Source organism: Symphalangus syndactylus, chromosome 4 (genome assembly GCF_028878055.3).
Source record: "Symphalangus syndactylus isolate Jambi chromosome 4, NHGRI_mSymSyn1-v2.1_pri, whole genome shotgun sequence".
Lineage (NCBI taxonomy): Eukaryota > Metazoa > Chordata > Mammalia > Primates > Hylobatidae > Symphalangus > Symphalangus syndactylus.
This window is the reverse complement of record NC_072426.2, coordinates 156,953,883-156,981,003: the sequence shown is the minus strand read 5'-3', so window position 1 is coordinate 156,981,003 and position 27,121 is coordinate 156,953,883. Positions and strand designations below refer to the sequence as shown.

Here is a 27,121-nt window from a genome sequence, read left to right as displayed (position 1 = left end):
AAGGAAATTACCCAAGGCCCATGGCCTAGGAAAGTAAAATAGGCTTAAATGAAAATAGAATGTCGGTGAGAAATAATTTATAATAAAATATGAGGAACATTAGAAGGTGGTGAGAATATTTTATTAGCTTTATGACCCAGAAAAAAAAAATGCTATGAGGGTATCCCTGCTTAAATTATCCTATTCTGGCCAGTATGAATTTATTATCACATTGTTTTAATCCCAAAATTATTTTAAAGAAGGTGACAGTTTATGAGCTAAAGCTCAAAAAAACCGTTGTATAAAACTGCTGAATTGTTCTAACATCTGATGCCTTCCCAAGTTTGCAATAATACCACAAATGCATCTCATGGAAACCACTTCTCACAGAAAGTTCAGTAGCCGATTTTACGATACATGGTTACACATGTCTGCGTATCTGGGAAAAAGATCAAGACCTGAAGCCGCATTTGAAGGACAAAATTGCCTTGCTGTTATACTGTTTTTAACGTATGCCGTACATTATGCTTTACAATAGCTAAAATGTGCCAAAGAACAAAATCCCTGCCCTAGAGGATTTACAGTCTAGAGGCACAGATGTTAAGAGCCGAGGAAAACGCCAGGAAAGTTGTGGAAGTCTCTGGAAATGAGAGGCCTCTGCTCATCAGGTAAGTTTTCAAACCCGCGGCAGCCTCCGCCAGATGGGCTGGGAAGTGTGACAGCCCTTTAGGCACTGCTGTCTCTCGGGCCCAGAGCTATGAGGACGTGCTTTGCTGGAACTTCTTGTGGGCCAGACATCTGGTGACTCACCAGAGCTACTACGATTAGGGCAGAGAGCACAGTTCCACATTCCCTCATCTTCCAGGTCTATAAGCCTAAGGAATCTGATGGGCTAGTGGGAAGGAAAGCCTTTTATTTTTATTTATTTATTTATTTTTTGAGACGGAGTCTTGCTCTGTCTCCCAGGCTGGAGTGCAGTGACGCAATCTCGGCTCACTGCAAGCTCCGCCTCCCGGGTTCACGCCATTCTCCTGACTCAGCCTCTTCGAGTAGCTGGGACTACAGGCGCCCGCCACCACGCCCGGCTAATTTTTTGTATTTTTAGTAGAGACGGGGTTTCACCATGGTCTCGATCTCCTGACCTCGCGATCCACCCGCCTCGGCCTCCCAAAGCGCTGGGATTACAGGCGTGAGCCACGTGCGCCCGGCCGGAAAGCCTTTTATTGTGTAACAGTTTGCCTTTCAACAGTCTACTTCTGGACAGCCAGCTGTTGCCTCCAGATGATAGGTGGGGGTTTTTTGGTTTGTTTTTTGTTTTGTTTTGTTTTTAGACGGAGTTTTGCTCTTTTTACCCAGGCTGGAGTGCAGTGGTGCGATCTTGGCTCACTGCAACCTCTGCCTCCTGGGTTCAAGTGATTCTCCTGCCTCAGCCTCCCGAGTAGCTGGGACTACAGGCGTCCATCACCACACCCAGCTGATTTTTGTATTTTTAGTAGAGATGGGGTTTCACCATGTTGGCCAGGCTGGTCTCGAACTCCAGACCTCAGGTGATCCACCCACCTTGGCCTCCCAAAGTGCTGGGATTACAGGTGTGAGCCACTGCGCTCAGCCCAAGTGATAGTTTTAAAAAGAAAGAATCATCACTAGATCATTGCGGTTACATTTATATTGAAAGAAAAACGTAGACCATACAAGCTTTCAAGAGCACCCGAAGGTTCTCAGGAGGTGCACAGCAGATGGGTCGAACACAGGAAGGCTAGGAGAGCCATGTCCAGGCTCAGCCATGGAGTCAGGCAGACCTGGGCTGAGGTCTCAGCACTGCACAGCTGGACCTCCAGCAACATACTTAACCTCTCTGAATTTCAGCCTCTTAGACAATAGAGATAAGAAGCGCCTCACTGAGTTTCTGTGAAGATTAAATACAATCATGTACATCACAGGGGTCCCCAACCCCTGGGCCACAGACCGGTACTGTGGCCTATAAGGAACTGGGCTGCGCAGAAGGAGGAGAGCAGCAGGCGAGCCAGCGAAGCTTCATCTGCATTTGCAGCTGCTCCGCATCACTCAGATGACCACCTGAGCTCCGCCTCCTGTCAGATCAGTGACAGCATTAGATTCTCACAGGAGCATGAACCCTTTTGTGAACTGCGCATGTGAGGGATCTGGGTTGTGTGCTCCTTATGAGAATCTAATGCCTGAGGATCTGTCACTGTCTCCCAGATGGGACCGTCTAGTTGCAGGAGAACAAGCTCAGGGCTCTCACTGATTCTACATTATGGTGAGTGTATAATTATTTCATTATATATAACAATGTAATCAGAATAGAAATAAAGTGCACAATAAAGGTCATGCGCTTGAATCATCCCAAAACCATCCCCCAGGCCAGTCCGTGGAAAAACTGTCTTCCACAAAACCAGTCCCTGGTGCCAAAAAGGTTGGAGACCATGATATACATAAATGAGTTACTTCTCAATCTAAGCTACAGCCAGCGTTCCACTAGCAGTAGCTTTTTAAAAGCTCACTCTCCAGCATCGATGGAATCTGCCCTCTCTGGAGGGCACAGGAATCCCATCTAGGCTTGTGGCTTATGGGGGTTTGATGCTCCCTAGCACGTGGGTGGCAGAGACACCATAATCTGGATCCTGAAAGGCTGATCAGGACGGGAAGTTTGCAGAGCACCCCGCCCAGGAGGGCAAATCCCAGAGACCTAGGCACCCCCAGCCAGCCTGGCTGCAAGACCCAACACAGAGTGTATCACCTTTCCTATACACAAGCGTCGTTTTTAGGGAAGGGCAGGGTGGGGGACACAGACTTCTAAAGCCCCATCCATTTCTGTTAGATCCTAAGCTCCAACTCTGTGACTAGAACCCCACCCTACAGACTCACAGACCTGCAGCAGGGGTCAGAATGCAGCCCGGCAGGAACAGGGACAGCGACGGGGACAGGTGCTCCGCAGGGATGCAGAGGGGGAGGCTGCCCGAGTAGCAGGAACCCCTCCCCTCCCCTCTAGGCAGGGCCCAAATGGGAGGTGGTGGGGTGTGACAGTGGGGACAGCACCCTCTAGTTCCGAAAGAGGACACGTGCCAACCCTCACCTTCCCAGCCTACCTGCCTGCCAGCTTCCCAAAGAGGCCCCAGGACCAACCACAGTGACATCAGAACAAAGGACACAGCAAGGTGGGGAGCTGTGAGCAATGACCTTCGCAGCAAGGGTTGGGATCACCCACATTCTCTTAAGGGTCATGGGTGAAAATATCCAGCAGGTAGAAGAAAAGGAATTACAATTTTCAGAGCAGCTAACAGTTGCTGTGCTCTGGCATGAATAATACCAGTGTAACGCTTTCGTTTGTTCTTTCTAAAAGATCTTCTACCTGCTAGCACAGGCTTCCACCTATTAAGACAGGGAGGAAAATAAAGCCATTATCTGCATTCCGTGAAGCACCATATGGTTACACACGGGCCTCCAGCCAAGGGAGGGTTCTCACCAAGCCTCTGTGTACAATTCAAGAGCAAAATTAAGTCGTTACGCTATATTGGATTAGCATCAGGAAAGGAGGGCCAGGAACTCAACAGAACTGTGAACAGAAAAATCCCTTTTTTCTTTTTCTTTCTTTTTTTTTTTTTTTTTTGAGACAGGGTCTCACTCTGTTGCCAGAGGCTGGAGTACAGTGGCACAATCACAGGTCACTGTAACCTTGACCTCCCGGACTCAAGCAACCCTGCCACCTCAGCCTCCTGAGTAGCTGGGACTACAGGTGTTCACCACCACACTAGGCCAATTCTTGTATTTTTTTTGTAGAGATGGGGTCTCACTATGTTGTGTTTGAACTCCTGAGCTCAAGCGATCCTTCTACTCTGGCCTACCAAAGTGCTGGGACTACAGGCATGAGCCACCGTGCTTTGCCAAAAAAACTCCTTAGCTTCATTCTTTTTTTAATCTCCTGGTTTCTGAGTTACCTTGAGTGTCTCAAAAACCACAATGGGGATCAGCCAGATTTGACTGCACAGACAGCTTCTGTTCTTCAATCTGCATACTTTGAAACTAAGTATAACAATTTCAGTCCTTTGCAGGACACATAGCCTAATAATTCTAATAACCATAGACTGTTACGTCTAAATAAGCAGACAGACCAAAAGAAATTTACTCAAAACTCAAAGCTTTAAAACAGTAAAGAATAAATTGATACATTTATGGTTTTAATCTCATTGAATCCTCCAATAGGAGAGCCACTTGTCTGAGATCCCGCAGCTTTTAAAGAGTAGAGCAGGGATGAGGGGCCAACATTCAAATCCAGAGCTCCTGGCAGGGTACCCAGGTGTGTCACCTGACAATGACATCAATGAGAGAAGCGGCAATAGGAGAGGGAAGGGACACGGAGTGGCCCACCTCCTCACAAGAAAAGACCCTAATAATAGGGGCAAAATGTGAAAACCAGAGACACACATGCACAAACAGGTTATCAGCCTCATGAACACAGAACATCATTTGGTAATGAAATAAAAATAGTCTAGCTGGGCGTGGTGGCTCACGCTTACAATCCCAGCACTTTGGGAGGCCGAGGCGGGAGGATCACTTGAGACCAGGAGTTCGAGACTAGCCTTGCCAACATGGTGAAACCCTGCCTCTTAAAAAAAAAAAAAGTCAGGATTTTTTCAGATCATTTTAATGGTGTGACTAGCGCATACCTCAAAAAGAGAGTAAAAGAAGTACTATGAACTAATACTCATTGGGATTTTAGTTTAACTGTGATACTTATACCATAACGCACATTCTCTAAGCACTCCAAATCTCAACTGTACTGTAAAACTATTTTCCAGAACATTGCTTACCCTATTTAAGAGCATAACCTCACCACCTTCTCCTCCAAAGGCAAGGGCAGTTTGCATGGAAAAAGAGCCTGGCCCTAAAGCCAGCAAGACAAAGGGAGAAAGAACCTTTTCTCCTCCTTGTGATTTAGTGTGGCGATGCCGTTCAAGCCTTTTTCACCCATGCTTCCTTTTGACAAACATAAAATATCTCATGCCCTCCTTTCATTTTACCTGAAGTAAAATTAAGCACATCAATGAAAAATATCAAAGCAATGATATTTTAAAAGAAAAATATTTATAGTCACCTTGAAACATACATATTTTTTCTTGTCACGTAATTTTTCTTTAATGCTGAGGGTGCTTGCTCACCAAAAGTACAGTGAGAGTTACTTCATACCCAAGTGTTCTGCTGCGTGAGGCGGGGTGAACAGTGCAGCAAATGTCTGTAAGTGAAAGAAATAAGACAATACCTGAAGATGCACATTTGCTTGTTTTAATGTAAGATAACCACAGTGATCTGTAAAGTATATCTGGCACCTGAATCAAATTCCTCTTCCCAAACCTCACTTGGAGTTCTCTTTTCAATACCATCAGTGAGAAAAGGTCTCTCCTCACAAGTCACAAATGCAAATCTCTACTCATGTCAAGAGTAGGTGACCTGAATTCACCTAAACTGGATGAGATGTAACTTCTTAAAAGTCACTTTCACAAAGTCTTGAGAGTGTCATCAAATTGGTGGCTCATAATTTAAAAACTGTTTGTAAATGCATGAACTATAATGTTTGTTTTTATCCCTTGCAATTTCCATTTCTGTGTACTTGGAGTTTCCAGTCTTTCTACCAAATACACAATGCTCCACCTGAGGACTTTTCTTAAGTACAAACAATTTGATTTTTTCCCTGGAGTTCCAAAAATAGGGCTACTATATCTTTCAGCTCACAGTCTGGCAACCATACTCCCCACTGATCGCCAGCAAAGGACGGACCCTTTGCAACCCATGCAAAGGGTTGCAAAGCAAGGCACGCCTCCGGGTGTGTAGCACACTCTTTCGAACACGGTGAACCATCTTGTTGGTAAGGACTGAGGTTTTCTCCTAGACTACTAAGCAGTTTTGGAAGCCATTTTTTTATGAATGACACAGATCAGCCCCCAAAATAGTTGGAGGGTTCGTTTCCTCTTTGATTCAGTTCACTAGCTTCCAAGAATGCGGACAGCATTTCAAGGCTTTAGTGGTGGCCACCTACCTGCAGAAAACAGTAGTCCTTTTCCATCTCTCATGACTTGAAGCATGTGCTGCACTCACCAGGAGTTGAACACAACTGCAATTATCAGAGCTCACAGCAAAAATGATGATGTGATCTGAGGCAACACTAGAAATTCAATAGCTTCAGCTAAGTCATCAATTCAGCCAATGCAGCCCTTGTCCACAGAGTTAGACAAAGACATCATCTGGAATTTCTTCCCCATTTCCTCTCTAAAGAAGTTTTGGCAGATACACAAAAAATGCTAATTTTCATGAGACTATCTTTAATGAGGACTTTTTAAAATCTTTTCAAGTTACGGGATTATTTAATATAAAATTTTCACAGCTTTTGTGGATTTCAGTAATGTGTTCCAGTTCCATTCCATCTCATGTGTGGAAGAAAAGTGATGTTTCCAAAATAAATGAATACACTTCACCATTTAAATTTTTTTGAATTTTTTTTTAAATTTTAGATTCAGAGGATGCATGTGCAGATTTGTCACACAGATATATCATGTAATGATGAAGTTTGAGTTTCTGGTGAACTCATCACCCAAATAGTGAACACAGTACTCAATAGGTGGTTTTTCCACCCTTCCCCCTCCTCCTCCCTCCTTTTAGGGTATCTGATGTCTACTGTTCCGATTTTTATGTGCATGTGTACCCATTGTTTTGCTCCCACTTATAAGTGAGAAGATACGGTATTGACTTTCTGTTTCTGCATTAATTTACTTAGGATAATGGCCTCAAGCTGCATCCAAGTTGCTGCAAAGGACGTGATTTCATTCTTGTTTATGGCTGCATAGTATTCCATGCTGTATATGAACATTTTCTTTATCTAATCCACTGTTGATGGGCACTTGTGTTGATTCCATGACTTTGCTATTGAGGTCACCATTTTTTAAATAAGACTTTTATGACTAAGGCTAACTGGCACCACTGCTCGGCTTTTAAAAATACATCCAATATTCCTCTTACTTTTCACAATATACATTCACGTCCACATGAATCACTCATGAAATCGCTGGTTATTCCTTACGAATCAATTTGGTTTTCTTCCAAATTGACCCAGGAATTCTGAAATCTGGCCAGGCCTGCAAAGTGAGGAAGATGTTGCAACAACGTACTGTTGGACACTGGATGCTAAGGTTACTCCAGGTGTCCAACCACGTATGCAAGATTTTTTATCATCTCATGTAAATAGTATCAACATATAAAAATAAGTGGCTGATTAAAATACACATACAAGTTGTCTAAAGTTTGACATCTTCCTCTGCCTTCCTGAAAATAGGCACTTTTCAACCTCATTTATACCTTATTTAAGGTATCACATTGTTGCCCATGCAGTGTTCAAGAGACCTCATTCAAAAGATCTCGTGTTTACCTCCCCACACTGAGGACCACAAGGTTGAACATTAACAATAAAGTCCACTGTGTCCTGTAATTAATATCTCACTTCACTCTTTTTCTTCTCAACTATGAGTAAAAGAATTTTATTCCCCTTCCTTCACAACAAAAATGTTCTGCAATTATAGTTTTCTCTCTTGCTTGTCAAAGAGCTAAACAGGCCAGTCTCACTGGCTTTTTGTAATTGTCCAATTTATTTTATTTTATTTTTAAATTGAGATATAATTAATATATTATTTATTAAAATCTATTGTTCATTTTAATTTCTAAAGCAATGTTGTAACGGAAATAAATTTAATACATGCTATTAAGTGTAATCATCATTAGACTGACACATTTTATAATATTTTGCTAAGATTAAGCCTCTTTTGACTACAATTCCATTCCCCCACTTATGCATCTTCACAATGGGTTTTTTAAAGCAACAACGCAGGCCCACAGTGGCCCACACCTATAATCCCAGCACACTGGGAGGCCGAGGCAGGAGGATCACTTGAGTTGGAGACCAGCCTGGGCAACATAGCAAGACTCCTTCTCTATTAAAATAAAATAAATAAAAATTAGCTGGGCATGGTGATGGACACCTACAGTCCCAGGCACTCGGGAGGCTGAGGTCAGAGGATCACCTGAGCCAGGCAGCCACAGCAAGCTATGATCACACCGCTGCACTCCAGCATGGGCAACAGAGCGAGACCTGGTCTTGAAAAAAGTAAAATAAAATAAAATAAAATAAAATATTCCCCCCAAAAGAAGGACTCTAAATAAAACCTTTTATTCAATTTTCTCTTTACTAAATCTTTATACTCAAAGTAACATCATTTATCGCTAAAGAAAATCTGAAAATGAAGAAAAAGACTAAAATCACTTAGTTCTCTAACCCAAATCCAACCACTATTAATATTCGCAGTATTAATATTTGTGTATTTTTGTATGTATTTTAATATTTGTGTTGTACACAACAAACGGAATGTGCAGAGGGTCCTAAATGCTGGCGACAGGCTGGCACTAGACCCTGGCTTGGTGTAAACCGTGCTGGGCTCTGGTTGTCTGCCAGGTGACTCTAATTCAGGAGGTGGCCACGGGGCATGTATTTGTTTTCTCACTCATTTATCTATTTGAAGTTCTCAGATGATTCTGACACACAGAAAAATTTGCAAATTACCAGTTTCAAGCACAGACCCTGGATCCCACAGGCAGACCTGGTCCCGATGCGGTCCCATCACTTAATGTGGCTGAGCAAGATTACACAACTTCTCTAAGCTCAGTGTCTTTATCCACAAAATGAACAAACCAAGAGCCATTTATAAAAATTAAGTGAGAAAAATTACTCGGCAAAGTCTCTAAAACATAATAATTACTCAATATACAGTAATTATTGTTATTCTTTCCCATCTTTCCTATGCATCTGGTTTAAGATTTTGTTCTAATTTGTATTGCTGTGAAATATTCCATGTGTTTCTAAGTGACATTATATATCATAAGCACTTTTCTATGTTGCTTCATAACCTTCATAGATTTTTTTTTTACAGATATATACTATTCCACCCAATATAAAGAACCATAATTTACCTAACACTTTCCATTCGTGGCATTTAGATTATATGCAATTTTTCTTTCTTAAAAATTGTGTAATGAATAGCTTCCTACATATAGCTCTCTACAAAATGTAAGATGCAGTAACTCTATTTCTAGGACTATCTCTAAGACAATATTACAAATATTCCAAAATTTTGTAATATTATCTTAGAGATAGTCCTAGAAATAGAATTACTACATCAAACTATATGAACATTTAGATGGCTTTCTAATACAGACTGCCAAGATACTTTCCAAAGAAGAGTTTTTTCAATTTATAATATCATTGGCAGTACATTAAGGTATCAGATTTATTTTACCCTTGCCAGTACTGAGTATTTTTCCCCAGTGTTAAAATGGTAGTTTAGAAATTACTACCAGCAACCAATTAGCATTAACTCTACCTGTGAGGATATTTATGCAATACTTATAGATCCACGTTACATAGAAAACTGAGCTAGAAAATATAAACTGAAGTTTATAGTCTCCACCCTCAAAGGAATTACAATCTAATGGGAAAGACACATTCAAAGTGTCCTGCTAACATAAGCAAGTAGAACACCCAGGCCTCCCTCGGTACAGAGGATCAGACACCAAGAATACGAAAATCCACGGATACTCAAGTCCCTGACATAAAATGGCAGAGTATTCACAGATAACCTACTCACATCCTTCCAGATTCTTTAAATCATCTCCAGCTTACCCATAATACCTAAAGCAATGTAAATAGTTGTTAGATTATGTTGGCTTTTTTTTTTTTTTTTTTTTTGAGACAGAGTCTCGCTCTGTCACCCAAGCTGGAGGGCAGTGGTGTGATCTCAGCTCACTGCAACCTGCACCTCCCAGGTTCAAGCAATTCTCCTGCCTCAGCCTCCCAAGTAGCTGGGATTACAGGTGCCTGCCACCACACCCGGCTAATTTTTGTATTTTTAGTAGAGACAGGGTTTCACCATGGTGGCCATGCTGGTCTCAAACTCCTGACCTCAAGTGATCTGCCCTCCTCAGCTTCCCAAAGTGCTGGGATTACAGGCGTGAGCCACCACGTCCTGCCTGTATTGGCTTTTTATTCGTATTTTTTCTGAATATTTTCCATCTGCCATTGTCTGGATCTGTGGACCCAGAACCCACAGATACGGAGGGCTGACTGTAAATGCAAATTATTTTTTAAATAATTGATCATATAAATGGTAATCATTTTCAACTTTTATGACTTGAGAAGGCAGTGTATTAAATATCTTAATTGAAATGCTTGGACAATCTTTTTGGTATGAGAACAAAATCAGCACAATGACCTACATACTTGGAAAATTAAATATGTTAGCAGTGTTACAAAGGGCTACATTCATTCATTAGGGTTCAGAACTTTTGAGTACATGGGGTCAGGGCTTAGAGAAAATCATTCACATTCTCTCTACACAACTGCACATACTGTAAATCCCTCCTTGAAAGTAAAAGCATTTTTTTAATTAGATTGCACTCTCGATCCTTAGACTGGACAGTACAGATTTATATTCTGAAAAGTCAATCTCACAAGTAGTCATAGAAATTATGTGAACTCACCAATTCATGTCGAGCTGCTCTTTAGAAACAACGGTAATGCATATTCTATCAGCATGTAACCAATTTTCTACTAATAAACTTTCAGAAATTTTAATGGGGGAAGAAAAAATCATTTAAAAATTTAATACTGATTTTAGCACTCTTTTAAACAAATCTAAAATCCCTTAAATTGCATAGACATTTTAAAAGTATTATGCACAACGCGACTTTATCAATTAATCATCAGTTTGAGTATACTTAAAGTAAATTTAAAGTTATAGTTTCTTCAAATTACATGCAAATTTGCTGGCTAAATATGATTTCACATTTTAACTCCAAATATAGCTACAAACTGCTGGACTTTAAGAAAATCTCAGATGGCTGGGCATGGTGGCTCACACCTGTAATCCCAATGCTTTGGGAGGCAAAGGCAAAAGGGTTGCTTGAGCTTAGGAGTTTGAGACCTGCCTGGGCAACATAGTGAGACCCATCTCTACAAAAATAAAAATAAGTTACTTGGGTGTGGTGGCATATGCCTGTAGTCCCAACTACTGAGGAGGCTGAGGTGGGAGGATCACTTGATCCCAGAAGGTACAGGCTGCAGTGAGCCATGATCGCACCACTGCACCCCAGCCTGGGTGACAGAGTGAGACCCTGTCTCAAAAAAAAAAAAAAAAAAAAAAAAATCCAGGCTTTCTCACTAGGTCATTTTATAAGAAATGGGCCCACACTTGAGAATAAAAGAAACTGATATTATTTTAAGAAAACAAAGAAATTTTGGAGCTTTCTGAGCCTTATCTCTTCCATAGTGTCAAAGAAATATCTAAAGTATTCATTTTTAAAAGAAGAAAGAGAGGAGAGGAAAAACTATTCATGAATTAAACTTTTTTCACAGGAAACATTTTCTAGTTAGTCACATATCACTGAATTAACACCATCAACAATTTCCATGTGAATCTGTCTTCATGGACCTCTTCAAACTAGATTTGCTGCTATAAGCAGCTTCTATTCCCCTTCCTGCTTTTATTTACTTCTTGATTCGGCATAAGCAGTTTTAAACATAAACAATCTCTTCCACATGAAGGAGATGGAAGATTTAAAACAGGAGAAGCATGTGACAAGAACCAAAACTTGTCACCCAAAGGAACAGCATGGCGCTTTATACTTTAGGCCTGGATCAAATACCTGGTGCTTGTAACATCTGAAAATCTGTTCCCAGGGTTGCCTGAGGGAGCTGCTTGTTCTGTGAGCCAGTTGAACTCTGTAGCAATGCCCACGTCTCTCACCTTTCTGCTTTTGAATTGTGGATCTAACATAGACTTAACACAATATAAACTGGAAACAAACAAACACAATTTCAATTTCCAAAGCAACTGATGTAGTCTCTTAAGAATAAACTGGTGTCAGTCCCCATGTACCATCTATCACCCCTCCCCGTCCTTTGAAACCTGGTCAGTGACAAAGATTCTCTGCTTGGCCAAACTGTAGTCAGGCTCTTGAACCTTCTCTCCGGCCCATCCGTACTCTTCCTTGTAAAATCGTTTCAGCAAAAGAACCCTGCACTATATCAGTTTGACAAAAACCCAAGTCCTTGATATCTGATCAGGTTTCTCATCCCCCATCACCCCCGAGGTGCTGTCCGATCATCCTGGCCTGTCTTCAGCAAGAATTCTATTAGGTAGGTTTCATGCCTTGTCTTAGTCCAGGTTGTGCTGCTATAACAGAATACCACAGATTGGCTAATTTATGAACAACAGAAGTATATTTGGCTTATGGTTCTGGAGACTGGGAAGTCCAAAATCAAGGGGCTGAATTTTGTGAGGGCCCCCTGCTGTGCCATAATATGGGAGAAGCCATTGCATGGGGTGGGGGCCAATTCATCCGTTTATCCAGAACCCACTCCCAAGATAACAGCATTAATCCATTGATGAGGGCAAAGGACTCATTGCCTAATCACCTGTTAAAGTTCCCACCTCACAACGCTGTTGCACTGGGGATTCGATTCCAAGATATGAACTTTGGGGAAGACGTTTAAACCACAGCACCCCTGATGTTTCTTCGTAGTAATTTTCCAGCCACTGACTTCCACCCAGCTCTTTCTCTGGCAGTGAATTGCCACTTGCCCATGCTGTGTTTGGAGTTGTGCCTAATTTCTCTCCCCCCCTGCAAAACCTTGTTGCACTGGTTCCTGTACCTACCATGGTGGTCCTGATAAAGTCTTCCTCACAGTACTTTAAAAGTAACATTAAAGAATTTTTTCTTTAACCTAGGGCAGAAGCATCCTCAACAATCCCTGGTCCAGATACAACACAAAGGAGGTTTCTGGGCTGGAAAGTGAGCATTTTACCAACTCACACCTACTCCAGTCCCTCCCTGCAACTACAAGGTGGCAGCTATAGTTACCTCTGTCCCCACTACACCTCCTTAGGGTCAAGGGTAGAGAATTCGGGTTTATTTATCCATGCAGACCAGTACTGTAGTTACAAGGTCGAAAGGAAACCACCAAACAAGGTAATTCTTCATAGGTAAAAATGGCAGCGAACATTCAAGAGTTATGCTCTATGAATTCAGTTTACTGTTAGTGATTTACAAAAAGCTGACATTTCACAGTCTTCCATAGATAAACCTATCTATAATTTTTTGGAGAATAAAAGATGCTCATAATTCAACTTTAAAAAAGAATTTCAGAGGGAAACAGCACTTAAAACATTTTATCAAAAATAGCTAATGCAAAATACGTGTACTAAAGGAAAAGATACAACAGTAACGTTGAAAGTCTGTGTGTTTTTCTGTTTTGGCTTCTAGAAAGTCAAGTATATAATCAAAACACAAATATCTGTATTTCTCCAAAAGTGGAGAGTTGACTTAAAAAATAAAAGTCAGGGCCAGGAGCGGTAGCTCACACCTGTAATTTCAGCACTTTGGGAGGCCGAGGTGGGCAGATCACGAGGTCAGGAGATCGAGACCATCCTGGCCAACATGGTGAAACTCCGTCTCTACTGAAAGTACAAAAATTAGCTGGGTGTGGTGGCACGCGCCTGGAATCCCAGCTACTCAGGAGGCTGAGGCAGAAGAATCACTTGAACAAGGGAATCGGAGGTTGCAGTGGGCCGAGATCAAGCCACTGCACTCCAGCCTGGTGACACAGCAAGACTCCGTCTCAATAAATAAATAAATAAATAAATATAAAAATAAAAATCAGATCAGGCCAGGCACAGTGGCTCATGCCTGTAATCCCAGCACTTTGGGAGGCCAAGGCAAGAGGATCACTAGAGGCAGATTCGAGACCAGCCTGGGCAACATAGTGACGTGTCATCTCCACTAAAAAAACTTTTTTAAAGTTAGCTGGGTGTGGTGGCTCATGCCTGTAGCCCCAGTTACTTGGGAGGCTGAAGTGGGAGGATCTCTTGAATCTGAGAGCTCAAGGTTGTAGTGAGCCGTGATCACACCACTGCACTCCAGCCTGGGAGACAGAGCAAGACTCCCTCTATCTCAAAAATAAATAAATAAATAACAGCTCTAATTAGTATCCAAATTCCACAAAATTCAAGCATGTCCTGTTGTTTACAATGTGTACAGATGAAAACTTTAGTACAAATTCATCACTACCACTAGAAAAACAATTCAAAGCAATCAAGACCCCCAGTGTCTTAAGCTTTCTTAAAACAGTATGAGGTTTTTTGCGATTTTTTTTTAGCTCATCAGCTACGATTAGTGTCAGTGTATTTTATGTGTAGCCCAAGACAATTCTTCTTCCTATGTGGCCCAGGGAAGCCAAAAGATTGGACACCCCTGATCTAACAGAATGAAGAAGTATATAGCATAAAGACTGTCTTCTAGAATGTTCCTTTTTCAATATAAGAGGAAATGCTAAAGATACAGGTAAAAATGAAACAAAGATGCTACAGTAACCATTGTTATCTGGGAACAGACACAGTGTCTAAAGTACTGCTTTTGTTTTTCTACATTACTGCATTTTCTACATTTAAAAAGTACTGCTTTCTACATTCTCTACCTTACTTCACAGTCTACTAACGATTAAAGACTTTCCTCGAACAAACTTTTTGTTACAAATTAATAACCAGGCTCTAATGAAAGGAAAGTGATCAACCTCGACAAACTATGCTGGCCATAAAGTCCCCCAAAACAAAAAACAAAGGATGCTTCCCGTCTCTGCGGTTCTATGTTAACTCCAAAGTCAGCAGGGCCTTCTGAGGCTTTCCCAGCCTATCACGACCAACCCAGGACAGAGGGGAAATGACCGGTCAGGAGAACCTAGAGCCCAGAGGCACTGCTGGAGGGAGTTAGGCGAGGATCAGAATGAATGGTGGCGCTGTAACAAGATTACAGGAGAGATGTAACCCTAACCAATGAGATCGAGAACTGGAAATCTTTCCAGAAGTGCCGCAGAGTTCACTGAGCTGCATCTTCCTTTCACTTCCTCAGGAAGAGTCCAGGAGAGTCTGGTTTATTGACCAGAGAACAGAGATTTAAAAAAAAAACAAAAAACAAAGTGATTCGTCCTGACTGGACAGTTCTTTTCACCCAGCAGGTGTAATGTGAGGTCCATCTGCTACAGGAACTCGCGCTGATCCCTTAGTCCTCCTCCTGGCCTTGGCGACATTGGCTGGGAGAGCTCAGCCCGCCCCGCAGGCCTGTTGGGTAGATAAATCCACAAAGAAAGCGGCCTGATTCCCAGCAAGAGCCTTCCACTGCAGCCTCACGGACACCAGGCAGCTGCTCCCCTCGCACCTCCTCTTCCTCTATCTTCTCCCTAGCCATTTTTCAGCTCCCAGTCATGGATCTGGGCCGTCTCCCATGCTGCCGTCTCCCCGCTCACAGCCCACTGCTTCAAGAGCACCTTGGGCCCTCACCTGCCTACCCCACTTCCCCCAGCTCAGCCTCTTCCAGCTCCATCCACCCACCCAGGCTGCCAAACAAGCAGGCAGGATTAAGAAGCTGAGCTGGGAGTGGGGTGGGTGTGGGGTGTGGGGCTGTGAAGGCCGCAGGGATAAAGCTCAAGTGTTCCCTAGAGAAGGTGTCACCCAAAGCCAAATGACAAAGAGGGCGGGCGATGAGACATGGTGGCCAGAGAGGCTGGCGGCTCGGGCAGGCCCACAGGCACCTTAGGCTGACAGATGGTTTGCGAGGACTGCAGGACCGTCCCAAGAGTGGAAAGCATCACAAAGGGGTCACACCAGAAGGCCTGGGGACTTCTGTCCACAATAAAATTTGTTTTGGAAATCATATCCACCGTGGTACCCCTCTAAATATGGAGAAGTTCTCCTCCCTTTTTCAGCATGAAAGTGTCAGAGGCCGGGCGCGGTGGCTCACGCCTGTAATCCCAGCACTTTGGGAGGCCGAGGCGGGCGGATCACGAGGTCAGGAGATCGAGACCATCCTGGCTAACACGGTGAAACCCCATCTCTACTAAAAATACAAAAAAATTAGCCGGGCTTGGTGGCGGGCGCCTGTAGTCCCAGCTACTCGGGAGGCTGACACAGGAGAATGGCGTGAACCCGGGAGGCGGAGCTTGCAGTGAGTCGAGATTGTGCCACTGCGCTCCAGCCTGGGGGACAGAGGGAGACTCCGTCTCAAAAAAAAAAAAAAAAGAAAAAAAGAAAGTGTCAGAAAGCATCTGAGACTCACAAAGGCCCCCTCCAGGCATGGGGGCTTCGAGCTGTGGGGCAGTGGGCGCAGTCCATGCGGGGGAGTCTGGAATCTCTAAAGACCACTTGCCTTTCAAGGGCATGTCCTGGGCCCTACCGTCCTGAACACGAACACATAAATGTTTGTTTCCTCAAAATTTGGACGGCGGGGGACCTTATTTAGAAGTAGAAAGGCAGAGGTGTCATCATAACCTTTTGTTGCAATGGTTTGAAAAGAAAAATAGTCCAAATCCTGGAGGGAAAGTGGGGGTCGGGGGGAGAAGGGAGGTACCTGACACAGCACTGGAGGAAGCAGGCTGAGACAGAAGGAAATGGTGTCACACGCAGAGCTCCCAGGAAACAGGCCACAGCAGGCCACTGCCCTGGGAAGCCAGCCTTTCAGCCAGCACCACCGCAGTATCCCGAGGTTCACAGTGAAGGCAGAAGGCTGCAGCAACCTCAGGAAGCAGGAAGATGGGGTGCCCCAGACTGGATTCCACCCCTTCAAGACACCAGGAAGCCCTCTGTGAGCTCCAGGGACTCCCGGACTCATAAGAAGGAGGTGATTTTGGACTCGATATGCATCCCCGGCTTCCATGCCAGAGAGCTAGACTAAGGGACATCATGTGCTCCCCAAACATACGTTATGGGGGAACGGGGAGGTGACATCCTGCTTACAGAGACAAGTCATTTTACACTGACAGATGGGCTCTCACTTTAGAAAATTATTATGGGGCCTTCACAATAAATTGGGAAAATGGAGGCATTTATCGTGTTTATTGTCATCCTCAGAGTGAAATCTACAGCACAGAGGTATGCTGCCAAAGTGTTAATGTCATAAGGACAAATTCAGACCTGGATCTGCTCAGCATGGGGTCTCCCACTGTCCCATGCACTTTCTCAGCTTACCCACTTCTTCAGGCCCCAAAGACTTGGAGGAATCCTTTCTACCTCTTTATCTAAGTCATTTATCCATTTATAAATTCTCAAAGACACACAGCCAGCTCTGGCCCTCGGCAGTGTCCAGCCTGACTGGGCTGCATCAAGAGAGACTGACGCCAAGATATCAAGAGCTGGTTAAGCCAGCTCGTCCTGCCAGTGTGATTTTTATTTTTATTTTTGTATTTAATGAGATAGGGTCTCACTCTGTCACCCAGGCTAGAGTGCAGTGGCACAATCTTGGCTCACTGTAACTTCGATCTCCCAGGCTCAAATGGTCCTCCCACCTCAGCCTCTCACGTAGCTGGGACCACAGGCACACAGCACCATGCTCAGCTAATTTTTTTTTAAACTTTTTTGTAGAAATGGGATCTTGCTATGTTGCCCCAGGCTGGTCCAGAACTCCTGGGTTCCAGTGATCCCCCCACTTAGGCCTCCCAAAGTGCTGGGATTATAGGCATGAGCCACCATGCTTGGCCCAGTGTGATTCAAGTGGATTAAAATCTCTTGACATAAGGCCTTCTTAAAAATCCAGATCTAGCTATTATTATAGTATACTATAAATTTAAAAATTAGATCCAAAGCTTGTACCTTGGCAATACATCTATTTATTCCTCATTGAGATAAACTATAGACCATGTCATTAGTTTCCTCCAAATTAAGAAATGTTGGAAATTATGTCACGTCTACAGCTATGCAACAAGGGTTTAAAACTTATTTCACGGCCGGGCGCGGTGGCTCACGCTTGTAATCCCAGCACTTTGGGAGGCCGAGGCGGGCGGATCACGAGGTCAGGAGATCGAAACCACGGTGAAACCCTGTCTCTACTAAAAATACAAAAAAATTAGCCGGGTGTGGTGGCGGGCGCCTGTAGTCCCAGCTACTCGGAGAGGCTGAGGCAGGAGAATGGCGTGAACCTGGGAGGCGGAGCTTGCAGTGAGCCAAGATCGCGCCACTGCACTCCAGCCTGGATGACAGAGCGAGACTCCGTCTCAAAAAAAAAAAAAAACACTTATTTCACAAATATATAAACTAAGTAGAAGGATACAAGTACAATCTCCAAACTTCAAGTAACTAATGTTAAAGCCCCCGTCATACACTGAAAATGCTATTTTTAAGGTGACCAGATCATCACTGTGTGTTATATTTTAGGCAGACTGAAGACATTTAAAATTCCTTGCAGCAAATAGTTTGTATATAACGAACTTTCCCGGGTTTTTACCCCAAAATATGTGATCGACCTCAGGAACAGAAAGCATCTAAATACTTTCAACTCGTCGCAAGATACAGACACCATTTTAGTTTAATGAGCCCTTTTAAAAGAACTTGGCAATAACCAGCAAATTTACCTCTTGATGCAATTTATTTTCCAAATTCAAAGTAAACCCACAAGGAAACAAACATGCTCAAGATCATAACTGATCTATAAGCAGTAAAATTTACAAATCTTTGCAAAACCAGATTTATCACAGCAAGACCTGGAATCTCAGAAGTTCATTCTAAATGCTTTATGGCAATGAAACTGACATGCCTTTGCTGAAAACATCTTTGAGCCAAAGTGAGGTAATTCATAAAAATGGTTTTTTATGACTAGCTAGAAGTCACTAAAGTTTTAAACACAGCCTTGTTCACTGTTTAGACTTAATCCTGTGATTTTAATATAAGAGGTAAGCTTCTTTAGGAGCCAGGCCCGCTTCTTAAACTTCTCTAAATTTTCTGCAGACCCCAACCCAGAGCACATTTCTGGAGACTCACGCCTTCTCTCTGCAGAACACCATCCCACACGGCTCCACAGGACCTGGCCTGGGCCTGCCTCTGACCTCAGCTGCAGTCACACCTTCTTCTCCTTTCCTGGCTCAACAAGCCCAGCCCCATGGGCCACCCTCTCTGTTTCTCCAGCATAGCCAGCTGATTTCCATCTGCTCCTCTGTCATTGCTGGTTGGTGGATACCTGCCTCATTCGTCAAGTGTCACCCCAAATGAGGTACTGTCGAGTAGTCATCCAAAACACTGCTTCTAGCATCCCAGGGCCTCGGTCCAGATCCTGGCTCTATCACTTACTAACTAGGTATCCCTGGAGAACATTTATCTTTCTGTTCCTTAAGGTCCTTATTTGTATATGGATAAAATAAGGATACCTAAATGGTATAAGTGTCTTAAAAATTAGATTAGATCATAAAAATAAAGCATTTAGAAAATAGTTGATCAATAAATGTAAATGTTAGCTATTCTGTCATTTCTCCCCAACGCTCTCTATTCTATCAAGTGCTTAATTTTTACAGCACTTAAAAATATTAGAAATTTGTATTTCTTTAATTTTTTTTTTTTTTTTTTTGAGACAGAGTCTCACTGTCACCCAGGCTGAAGTGCAGTGACACGATCTCGGCTCACTACAACTTCTGCCTCCCAGGTTCATGCGTTTCTCCTGCCTCAGCCTCCCAAGTAGCTAGGATTACAGGTGTCCACCACCACACCTGGCTAATTTTTGTGTTTTCAGTAGAGACAGGGTTTCACCATGTTGGCCAGGCTGGTCTCAAACTCCTGACCTCAAGTGGCCCACCCACCTCGGCCTCCCAAAGTGCTGGGATTACAGGTGTGAGCCACCACGCCTGGACCATTTCTTTAATTTTTCAAATGTCTGTTGTGCCACTAGAACGGAACCTCCAAAAGTACAGGGACTGTATCTGACTTGTTCTCCACTTCAGTGCCTAGAACACATCCCAGGAACTGGTGAATGCTCCAGTCACTGAATGAATCAATATCTACAATTTAAAAGGCTTTAAAACAATTGTTAAGCAATTCAAGCTATTTGTCTAGGAATATTATTCAATTTTAAGTTGACTTAACTAAGTTCTTGAACTATAACTTCTTTTGAATATACAAATGTCTGTGGAGTATACATTTTTTTTTTAATAATTCTAGGCCGGGCTTGGGTGCTAACATCTGTAATGTCAGCACTTTAGGAGGCTGAGACGGGAGGACTGCTTGAGGCCAGGAGTTCAAAACCAGTGATTTGGTTTGGAGCTGTGTCCCCATCCAAATCTCATCTTATAGCTCCCATAATTCCCACGTGTTATGGAAGGGACCCTGTGGGAGGTGACTGAATTATGGGGATGGATCTTTCCCGTGCTGTTCTCATGATTGTGAATGGGTTTCACGAGATCTGATGGTTTTAAAAAAGGGAGTTTGCTTACACAAGCTCTCTTTGCCTGCTGCCATCCATGTAAGATGTGACTTGCTCCTCCTTGCCTTCTGCCATGATTGTGAGGCTTCTCCAGCCATGTAAAACTGTGAGTTCTCCATTAAACTTCTTTCCTTTGTAAATTGCCCAGTCTCGGGTATGTCTTTATCAGCAGCATAAAAATGGACTAATACGGGCCGGGCATGGTGGCTCACGCCTGTAACCCCAGCACTTTGGGAAGCCAAGGTAGGCGGATCAAGAGGTCAGGAGATCGAGACCATCGTGGCTAATACGGTGAGACCTTGTCTCTACTAAAAATACAAAAAATTAGCCAGGCGTGTTGGCCGGTGCCTGTAGTCCCAACTACTCATAGTCCCAGCTACTTGGGAGGCTGAGGCAGGAGAATGGCGTGAACCCGGGAGGTGGAGCTTGCAGTGAGCCGAGATCACGCCACTGCACTCCAGCCTGGGCGACAGAGCCAGACTCCGTCTCAAAAAAAAAAAAAAAAAATGGACTAATACAACCAGCCTTGGCAACATAGGGAGACCCTGTCTCTACAAAAAAAAAAAAGTTAAAAATTAGCCAGGCATAGTGGTGTGTGCCTATAGCCCAGCTACTAGGGAGGCTGAGGCAGGAGGACCACTTGAGCTCAGGAGTTGGAGGCTGCAGTGAGCCATGATAGTGCCACCGCACTCCAGCCTGGGCAACAGAATGAAACCTTGTGTCAAAAACAAAAACAAAAAAATCTGTCTTAAAAATCTACTATTTGGGGCAATCACTTCAAGAAAGCAACTCTTTTTGAGAAAACCAGTAAAAATTGTGGAAAAGAATAAAATCTTGATGCCCATGTGTTCTAAACAATTTTATAATGCAAAATACAAGTTCTGATATAAAGTCTAAAAAAGTGTATTTGGTCTGAACTATTTAAACATGTGAGGATCAAATGGGAAAGTGTAAAGTGCCACTTTCCCATTTGGGGACAGAGATGCACCTGTGCTCCCTGAGGTCTGGAGGGGGAGTACATGGCTCCACACAAAGGCTAAGGGCTTGTGGCTGAGGCTAGAAGGCCCTCCAGCCTCAACCAGACTAATGGTGTCTTTCTTTGGGTCCTAACCGTGGCCTGTGCAAGTGTACCGAAGGAGGGCAAACACTCTAAAGAAGCACTTGGCATTTCTCCCTCTGTTTCAATAGGCCCAGCTAGTGCTCCTATTTCTAATCCCCTCCCAGTCCCACCCTTCGCCCTCACTGGCATGGAATTCTCATTGTAACACAGATCAAATCATGTCATTCCCACCCCTGCTTAGAAGCCCCCAGTGGCTTCTAGATCTTCACATCTGGCCCTCTCCCATTGTCTTATCACCCCAGCCAGTTTCCAAACACATCAGGAACTCTCTAACCCCAAGCCTTCACTCAAGCTTCGGTCACCTCCTTCCCCAGCAGGGAAAGTTCTCCTGCTCTGGAAGAACTCCTGCCCCACCCCCATCTCCATCTGCACAAGGTCAAGTTCAAGCCTCCTACCTGGGAAACCTCCCCTACCAGTTCACAAGACAGAAGTCACTGCTTCTTGTTCAATCAAAACAAAGAGTCCTCAAAGCATTTAGCACACTCTCAATTTCTTATGTCAGAATACCCCAAAAGATGGCATGTCCCATCAGTCTTCCTACTTGCAGGAGTGACACAGAGGCTGGAGCTAGAAAGCACTCAATAAACATGTATGGGCTTTAATTTACTGTGATTTACTCAAAATATACAGCACAATTTTAAAACATTACCAGCATCCCGTATACCCTTTGAAGGGTTCTGAAAATCAAAAGTCCAGACTTTTTTTCTATATGCCCATAGCAGGTTATTTCTAAGAATGGACTTGCATATTCTAGTAGGTTATTTCTAAGTAGTGGATTGGAAGATGCCAAGTCAAAACCACTTTTCCTTTGAGTGACTTAACACCCTGCTTCTTGTCGAATCCAGTAATTATCTCCTTGTTGTCCAACCCTCACCTGAAGTTTTACAGTTGGTTAGAACCATATACTTTTGGAATTACAGGCACCAAAATGCTTACGATTTCAACACAGGTGTTTCAAGTTACAGAATAAAATATTAACTCCTGGCAAATCCTGCTGTGAAAGTGTAGGTTTGCCTCAACTGTACCACAGCACAGTGAGAAAAAAGCACCGGGGCTTGCCTGTCTCTCCTCGCCTGTGAGCCTCTCTGCTCTGGGTTGTGTGAAATCATGCACCCAGGCGAATCCAAGTCAAGAGACGGGGCAAAACTGTTCCTCTCCTTTCTTCACCGGCAGGATCTAATGGAACACTTTTATTACCACTCTCTATGGTGGGATCTAAGAGATCATCTGAAACACAACCAATTTTTATAAATAATCTTTATCCCACACAACATCCCCCACAAGAATAAGATCTGAACAAGCTTTTGGCTATCAGCTATTTTAGAGGACTATTGGTAACTGATGAGCTTAATTCAAGTTCAACAGGTGCGAATGTAATGCGCCTCCTGTAAAGCTCATCTATGTGTCTGGCTCTATGGCCGTTTCATGTGCATGAAATAAGGAGCTAAAATCCCAAAACAATGTAAAAGGACCTGACAATATATGTACTACAGATGGGGGTCAATTGAAAGGGATGCTGCAAGAAATGTATTACTAATAATAAAGTATCAAAGATAGCATTTGGTTTCTGGTTTTGTACATATAACGGTAGATCGATTCTAGGCCATTCCTACGATAACATCACTCTTTTCAGAGTAGAGTTTCAGCCAGGATCCCCCATATCACCCTCCCCCCCCCCCCCCCCCGGCTCCCTGCCAGCATTTGAACTTGTCATCACGTGTACTGTGACTCAGAATAAAAGGTTGTGAGCCAATCCTCATCAGCTTCCAGACTGGAATTGCAAAGCCCAATAAAAGATCTGGCAACAAAAAAAAATGAGGAAGCCTGCAGCAGATACTGAGAATTTTTATAGTAGACAAAAATCTTTCAAACAATTCAGCATTTTACCGTCATTACTGAAGCAAAATGGGAATTCCAGTGGAGATTTTTAACCCACCCCACCCCCCAGGCAGTTCAAAAGAAAGTTACCACTTGGATCCCAGCAGGTATCACCCCTGCTCTTTTATCTGATGCCTGGGCTTCAAGAGGGAATCCCTCTGCTTCCACTGAGGGCGCAGAGGTAAGACGAGGAGCTCAGTACTACAGAGGCTGGCAGGCCCCATCAGCGGCCAGTCAGCAGAGACAGCTCAGGCCAGGCCACCTACCCAGGTCAGGGCAACAGTCAACCAATTAGAGCAATTTGGAACCTTTAAAAATTGCCAAAATATTTCTCTTTGGTTAATATGACAGATCACCAATTCCTATGAACTTATAAATTCTGCTGAAATAAAAAAAAATGAGCATACTGAAATATTTACAAATGAAATTAAGTTGATATAATGTCTGGGATTTCAAAATAGTACTGGTAGGGGGTAGATGGGGGTATAAATGCAATAAGACCGGCCATGCCATTGATACTTTGTGGAGCTGGATGATGATGAGTACACGGTGGGGGTTCAATATAATATTTTTGAGTTATACTACTTTTGTATATATTTGAAATTTTGCAAAATAAAACATTAAAAAGTGTGAAATCGAGTTTCAAAGAAAATTATTAAAAGCCTGTAGAGCAATCTATACGGTGCATATAAATGACTACATATATCCTTAAGTCCTAATGTGTCACAGTCCTACACTGCAAAAGCAAGTTAAGTCTCAGAGGCGTTCATCTCGGCCCTTTACGGAGTCCGCTTAATTTCAGAGACTGAGGATTTTGCTCAAAAGAATTGAGAAAATTAAGGCACCTTTTGAAATTCAGCGCAGGTTACAAAATATACAAGATGTAAACTTTACTAGCTTTTTGTCTACTCAAGTCAAAGAAAGCTTTGTAAAGATCTCTTCTATGCCAAAATAGGCAAAACACAACAAAATAAAAATGCTATAAATTTGTCACACGCATAGATGGAGACACATCAGCAGGTAACAGCTAATCCTTCAGAGGAAGGCGGCATAGCAACAGCGGGTAACGAAAAAGGCGGCTTTACAGTTTTTTAGCGTTTGAACTTTTGACCTCCCAAAATGTCAAGAAAGAATTTCTAAACCGCGGAACTAGAAAGAATGCTTTCTTCCTTGAAATTGTTTCCTAAAGCTTTACTATTTACTATGTACGCTTTTAGCTGCCGGACCCAAAGTACAAAACTCAAAAGTATATTCTAAAGGTGATGCAAACTGGATTAAGGAGGGGAAATTAAGTAGTGCAATAAAACCCAGCAAGTCAAAGCACCACTGGAAGCGCGGCCGCGACCTTCACCTCTAGGAGACTCTGCGCCTCTTCACGTTTTGCTCTCTTTTGTTGAGGATCAGATTTTTTTTTCCTCCGGCCTCTTTGTGTCTCTTCCTTCCCTCAAACACACAAAACGACTTAGATGTGCTGCAGGTGAGACATTTAAGACGAAATCTGCAGCCTTGTCTCGTTGAGAAATGCGTGCGCGCAACACTCAGCCCCCACCCGAGCTTCCTGGCGCGTCCCCCGCAGTCGCCGCCCAGGGAAGGGCGTCCCGGGCGCACCTGAGCCGCCGCTCCAGCTGGGAGCCCCGCGCGACCCGAGCCCCGGAGTCCTCCCCACCCACCTCCGCCCGGCCCGTGCACTCCCTCCGCGGAGCAGTGCCGGGAGGCGGACACTCACACGCCCCTAGCGCCGCGCCCTCCGAGCCGCCCGCCGAGCCGCGGCTCCCACCTGGCCGGCCCCAGGCACAGCCCGCCACCGGGGAGGCTCCCGCGGGCAGGCGGGGGCGGCGCACCGGGAATGGGACGGCTCCCTCCTTTCGGTGCCAGGAAGTTCCCCAATCCCACGCTCGCAGAGGGCCCCCGGCTCCTCCCCCGGCAGGGACGCGGGCACCCAGGGGAGCCTCGGCGGTGCCCGCGGCGGTCTGGGACAGGGCGGGGCACCCGCGGCCGCACGGCACGGACGCGACTCGGTGGGAAGGGACGGGACGGGCGCGCGGCGGTCGCACTCACCCAGGCAGCGGATGTGGAAGCCCGAGGGCGGCCGCAGGGCCCGGCGCGTCCAGCCCTCGCGCAGCGCCTCCAGATGCTCCTCCTTGCCCTGGATCAGCAGGACCTGCTCGTCGATCCAGCCCAGGAAGAAGGTCTCGGCCACCGCGGCCGTGACCTTCTTGTTCCAGAAGTGCTGCATGTTCTCGGCTTTGAAGTCGGCGAAGATCTCGTAGCCGATGTGGTGCCGGGCGAGCTGGCGGGGCTGGGCCGGGGGCGCGGGCCGGGCTGCCCCTGGCCTTTCCCCCGCCGGCCCCTCTGCCGGGCCCAGGACGATGGCCAGGGAGTGAGGCGCGATCTGCAGAAACTTCTCCATCTTCCCAGGCATCTGCCGCGCCGACCTGGCTCACCGAGGCCGCCTCCCGCCGCTCCCAGGAACAGCCGCCGGGACGTGGCTGCAAAACCAGCGGGGAGCGCGACCGTCCCCCAGGGCAGGGCTGGCCGCGCCTCCCCCCGCGCCCAGCGTCCCTGCAGCCCGGGCGCCCGGCGCAGTCCCTGGGCGCAGCCCGCGGGTCGCTGCGGGGAAGGGACGGCGTGCGGGGCCCGCTCCGGCCCGAGCTCTGGAGCGCGTTACCTGCAGCTCCTGGCCACCCTTCGGGCAGCGCTCATTTTCCGGCCGCGGCACCTCGCCTCCCCGGGCGCCCAGCGGCCTCGCGGGGGCGGAGAGGCGGGAGGAGGCGGTGAGGGGGCGGGAAGTGCGCACCGGGCCCGGGAACCCCCTCGGCTGGACGCGGCCCGAGGAATCCCAAGGAGTCCGATGAGGGAGGTGGTCGGGGAGCGCTGATGGCCTAGGGGTGAGCGTTTGGGTGTTGGGCCTCGAGGGAGATCAGAAAGCGGGGGGTGGGGGGACGCAACGGCGACACTTGGAAGGCACGGATTCCGGAGCGGCGAGTGTCGCTCCTCCCCACGCTCCACCCCTGCCCCCACCTCCCACCTCTCGCTGGAACAAGTGGATTCGCTGACTGGTTAATGAATGTACCCTTAGAAGTGGCTTTTTAAAAAACTTAGTCAACCACGAAAAATTGTCATCAGTCCCTCCTCCCAAACTCTTGTGGAATTCTACTCTCTTGTCTTCAGCATATACTTTGGCCTACCCTAGAGGAAACCCAATCAACCATTAACCCTCGGTTTGTGAAGAGGTTACAGGAAAGGTAACAATGATGCTTTTAAGAAAATTCCTTACGTTTGTTTCTATGCAAAATTCTATTTGACTTATATTTTAATCTAAAGAGACTAGTAGTCATATGTGAAAAGAGATTATTGTCATAAGAAGCATTAAGGGTTATGCTACATTTACCCAGAGCAGTATTTAAATTTCAGTGTGCATCACCGTCACCTGAACACGTATTAAAACGCAGGTATCTGGGCCCCATTCCCAGAGTTTCTGATTCAGTAGGTCTAGGGCAACCCGGTTTTTAAAATTTCTAAGAAATTCCCAGATGCTGCTGCTACTGCTGCTGCTGGTGGTCTCGGACCACACCGTGAAAAACACAGAATGTCCAGCCTAGTTTTGGGGAATGGAAATAACTGTTTTCTACTGGCGTCCTGTGATTTTATTATCATGAAAAAGTCACTAAACCCGGGTCTAAAGACCTGAGGTGTTTGTTCGTTTTGTTTTGTTCTGTTTTTGAGACGAGTTCTCACTGTCGCCCAGGCTGGAGTGCAGTGGCGTGATCTTGGCTCACTGCAACCTCCGCCTCCCAGGTT

At 44.9% G+C, this 27,121-nt stretch overlaps 1 protein-coding gene across 3 annotated transcripts in view; it reads right to left on the bottom strand.

The window, feature by feature from the left end:
- Positions 1-26,116, bottom strand: part of STOX2 (storkhead box 2) — a 226,206-nt gene extending 200,090 nt beyond the window's left edge. Inside the window, exon 1 of one of the 3 annotated variants that reach the window (XM_063637664.1) lies at positions 25,379-26,116. In XM_063637664.1, the coding sequence (XP_063493734.1) occupies positions 25,379-25,742 (364 nt within the window). In that variant the 5' untranslated portion in view covers positions 25,743-26,116. The remainder of the gene's footprint in view (positions 1-25,378) is intronic. The other 2 variants (XM_063637665.1, XM_063637663.1) reach the window with 2 other exon arrangements.
- Between the last annotated feature and the right edge of the window lie 1,005 nt (positions 26,117-27,121).